We start from the raw sequence: 3,508 nt of genomic DNA, 5'->3' as shown, positions 1-3,508 counted from the left end.
CTTATGAGATGCCTGAGATAGAGAACAATTATTATTCAATTTGAATCCTTGGCATTGGGTACAGTGGCTGACACATTGGAGGTGTGCAACAAATATTCATGGTATAAGTTCATTGAATTACAGAGATGTATGCATAAGTTTTTTGGAACTGGGTTTCATGAATCATAGGTACACACAATTTGAATAAAAGAAGAAAACAAAATGGGGCAAAATGGTATAGGTCTAGTAATGAAATGGGAAAAGAAAGGCACATTGAAAAGTTGCAACAAAAGAGAGAACCAGTACAATTATATCAACATGTAGTAAACACATTGGAGAAGGGAAAAATTACAGCAAGTGAAATTGATTCTTTGGTGGCAGAAACAATTGAAAGGTATAGGGGCAAAGAAGGAGGAGAAATTAAGGCATAGAGATAAATTAGACGGGGAGAAAGCACAGAAGTCAAATATAGCAACGAATCTTGGACTGGGAATGTTTCCAATTGACCATTATGCTTATGATTACTTTTATGTTGTGGAGACAATATTTAATGAGCATTTCAGATCTGTTAACTAATTTTTTGAAAAAGTAACTCCAGTTCAGTGATAAATACCTTGACCAATATGCCATATAAAGTAAGAAATATTTTACCATACCCAAGAAACTGGTTTTACCGGCTTAGTTTTGACCAACTGATGGCAATTTGTACCTGCTAAACTCCCAATTTTTTACTTGCTGGTTGTGTAGGTAGGCAGTGAGGTTTGTTGGACTGGGCATGCAGGGACAAGCAGTTAGGCCAATACATGGACTGAAGATTATATCTATTTATCTGCCTTTTGTTTAGCTATTTGCATAAATATACAGAGTGGGTTTATTTGCACACTTAGAGCTTTAGAATAAAAGAACTTTGACTTTCAAATTGGTTTTTCTTGATTTAAAAAAAAATTTTTTTTTCTATGTAAAGTATGAATATTTATTTCAGGCTTTCGATCCCAATCGATTTCAAAAAACAAAGTCTGATTTCTCTCCTCAGAGCAGCTGAGGCCTCCATGTTACGATGGTTTCATGGAGATTGAAGGAGCACATTTCATCAGGCTTAGCACAAAGTCCCTGACGCCCACCATGTCCCAGCCTTAGGAAAGGAAAGAAACAGAATTCACCACCATGGGGCTGAACGAATGCACACACACTAATGTAAATGAGCAGCTAAACCTTGGCAAATTTGCTTTTTTTTTTTTTAAAGTTTGTTTTGTGGGTTTTTTTCCATTTTCTTTTGCTACCCAGTATATGCAGCACTTGTGAACTCCCAACAGGTTCCCCGCTTTAAACACATTAAACATCTTGAAAGACTATTGAATTCTTCAAGAATCTAAAAACAGACCAAACGTGTTTTGCTGTGAACATTCTGTAGAGACGAAGTGAGGCGGGAGTTTGGGTTGATGTTTTTTAAAAAAAGAATCAATATAGTGATGGAAGGGTAAAGAATGCAAGAATTCAGACATTCTGTGGAGGGTTACTCTCTCTCCATTAAAGGTCCATAAAAAGGAGCAAACTGAGATCCATAAGGGGAGTCAGCAGGAGCTGTGTGTGTTTCCCCACCCGCTGTGAATAGGTTTTTGCTGAGGGGCCATGGCCAGGTCCCCACTTGCTCCCCTCCCTTTGGCCTGAGATGGCAGGGCAGTACAGGGGCACTGAAGGAGCACGTCACGACTCCTCATTCCCAGAATCATCATCATCATAACAGTCGGCATCTTCCTCCTCCTCATCTTCATCATCAATGTCGTCATCATACAAGTCGTCGTAAAGCAAATCTGAGCTGTTGTCATTGGAAGGCACTTTAGTTTTGATGCAGTATTCCGCCAGGGTTGTGGGGACCTTCACTCCATCCTTTTCTGCTTCGGCCTTAGTGGCTGAAACTTGTTTCCTAATAATTTCAGCATATTCTTTGTCTTTTCCTTTACTGTCTCTCCATTTCCTGAACATAACTGAAGCATCGACATTGGCTGGGGAGAAGGTGTTGGGCTCATTAAGCAGTGAGATTACACTTAATAGGATAGTCCTCACATTCTGAGTAGGATTCCACCTTTCAGAAGGCAGTTCTCCACTCTGTGGGTCATCTACAGGCGGATGAAGAATCGAAATGCATACATCTCCATTCTCATAAATGTTGGGGTGCCACATTTTGGTCAAGAATCTGAAGGTAGGTGGTGAATAGGGGTAGTCAATAGGAAATTTAATATGCGCCTTGAAGTAGCCGCCTTCGTAGAGGGTGTTGGGGGGTCCGAAGATGGCCACCTCCCAGTTGTAGAGGTCGGACTCGTCCACCAGGGTGATCCGGAAGCCCTCCACCGGTTCCTCCTGCAGGGATTTCAGCTCGAGCATCAGGGCCTTCTGCGAGCTGGTCATCTGCTGCTGGGCCATCGCGGCGGCGGCGGCGGCGGCGGCGCCGGGCCCGGGCCCCAGTCCTCACGCACCGGCCGGGCCGGACCAGGCCCCTCCCCTCCGCTCGCCCTCCGGCCGGGCCGCACCGGGCCCCGGTCTTCACACACCCAGCGGGCCGGACCAGGCCCCACACGGCCCGTGGGCCCGCCCGGGGTCCTCCTCACACACGACGCAGGCCGGGCCGGGCCCTTCTCCTCACACTCGGGCCGGGCGAGAGGAGAGGTCGAGGGAGTTAGGAGAATTCGCTCCGGGTCCCGGTCCCGGGCCTCCCCCCCCCCGGAGGGGGCCTCAACTTGGGCGGGTGGAGAGGAGGTGGAAGCGGAGGAAGGCGGCGGAGGGCCGGCGATGGTGAAGGGAGGGGGCCGGGCCGGCCCGGGAACGCCGCGCTCGCCCGCCCTCTCGTTCTCTTCGGGGGCCGCAGGGGCCGGAGGGCGCGCGGGGCTGGAGAGGGTGGGGGGAGAGCGGCGTGCGGGGGTCTCGCGGCGGTGGCGGCGGGGGCTGCGCGGGGGGAGGGGCGACGGCGGAGGAGGAGGAAAGCGAGAGCGCCTCGCGCCGCGGGAGCGACCGATTTTTTAAAATTTTTATACTCCACTTTTTCTTCCGTCTTTCTCAAACTCATTTTTCCCTAGTAGCAGAGTTGAGACTTAATATTACAAAACTCTGCTTGCTTTAAAGAATCTAAGAAGAAGAAGAAGAAAAAAAGACACTAAAGAACTTCCAAGCAGAAGTTTGAGAAGTTCTGCTATAGCCCATCCACTTGTTTGTGGAATTTAAATATATCCGTTTTTGCCACAATAACAGCGTAGCCTTGCTAGAATCATATACAAAGCAGCAGATTTCTTTCTATAAATTACTGGACACTGTGGTGTAATATAGACATTGCTGAGGAGGGATGTAACTGTAACAGAAACAAATTACTTACATTGCATGCAGTAGGGAAGTGGGTGAAAAGAGCATTGAACTCTGAGTTGGGAGTCGACTTCAAGGCCCAGCTCAGCACTCTAGCAGAACTTTAGGTAAGTTTTTTAGACACTATGTACTTCAGTTTCCCCATGTGAAAATGAGAATAACGTCTGTTCTGCCTACT

General features: G+C 47.1%; 1 protein-coding gene across 1 annotated transcript; it reads right to left on the bottom strand.

Annotated features, from left to right (window-relative positions):
* Positions 1-924: 924 nt before the first annotated feature.
* Positions 925-2,411, bottom strand: LOC117981544 (ubiquitin-conjugating enzyme E2 R2). Its single transcript, XM_034966832.3, has one exon. The coding sequence runs from the start codon at positions 2,398-2,400 to the stop codon at positions 1,684-1,686; it is 717 nt and encodes a 238-aa protein (XP_034822723.1). The 5' UTR covers positions 2,401-2,411; the 3' UTR covers positions 925-1,683.
* Between the last annotated feature and the right edge of the window lie 1,097 nt (positions 2,412-3,508).

The sequence above is a fragment of the Pan paniscus genome, chromosome 1, assembly GCF_029289425.2.
Source record: "Pan paniscus chromosome 1, NHGRI_mPanPan1-v2.0_pri, whole genome shotgun sequence".
NCBI lineage: Eukaryota > Metazoa > Chordata > Mammalia > Primates > Hominidae > Pan > Pan paniscus.
The sequence above is the reverse complement of the archived record's forward strand: the minus strand, read 5'-3'. Positions and strand labels throughout refer to the sequence as shown.

Bases quoted from the DNA above. Each gene is read 5' to 3' on its own strand.
- LOC117981544 (XM_034966832.3), bottom strand. From the start codon at position 2,400: ATGGCCCAGCAGCAGATGACCAGCTCGCAGAAGGCCCTGATGCTCGAG.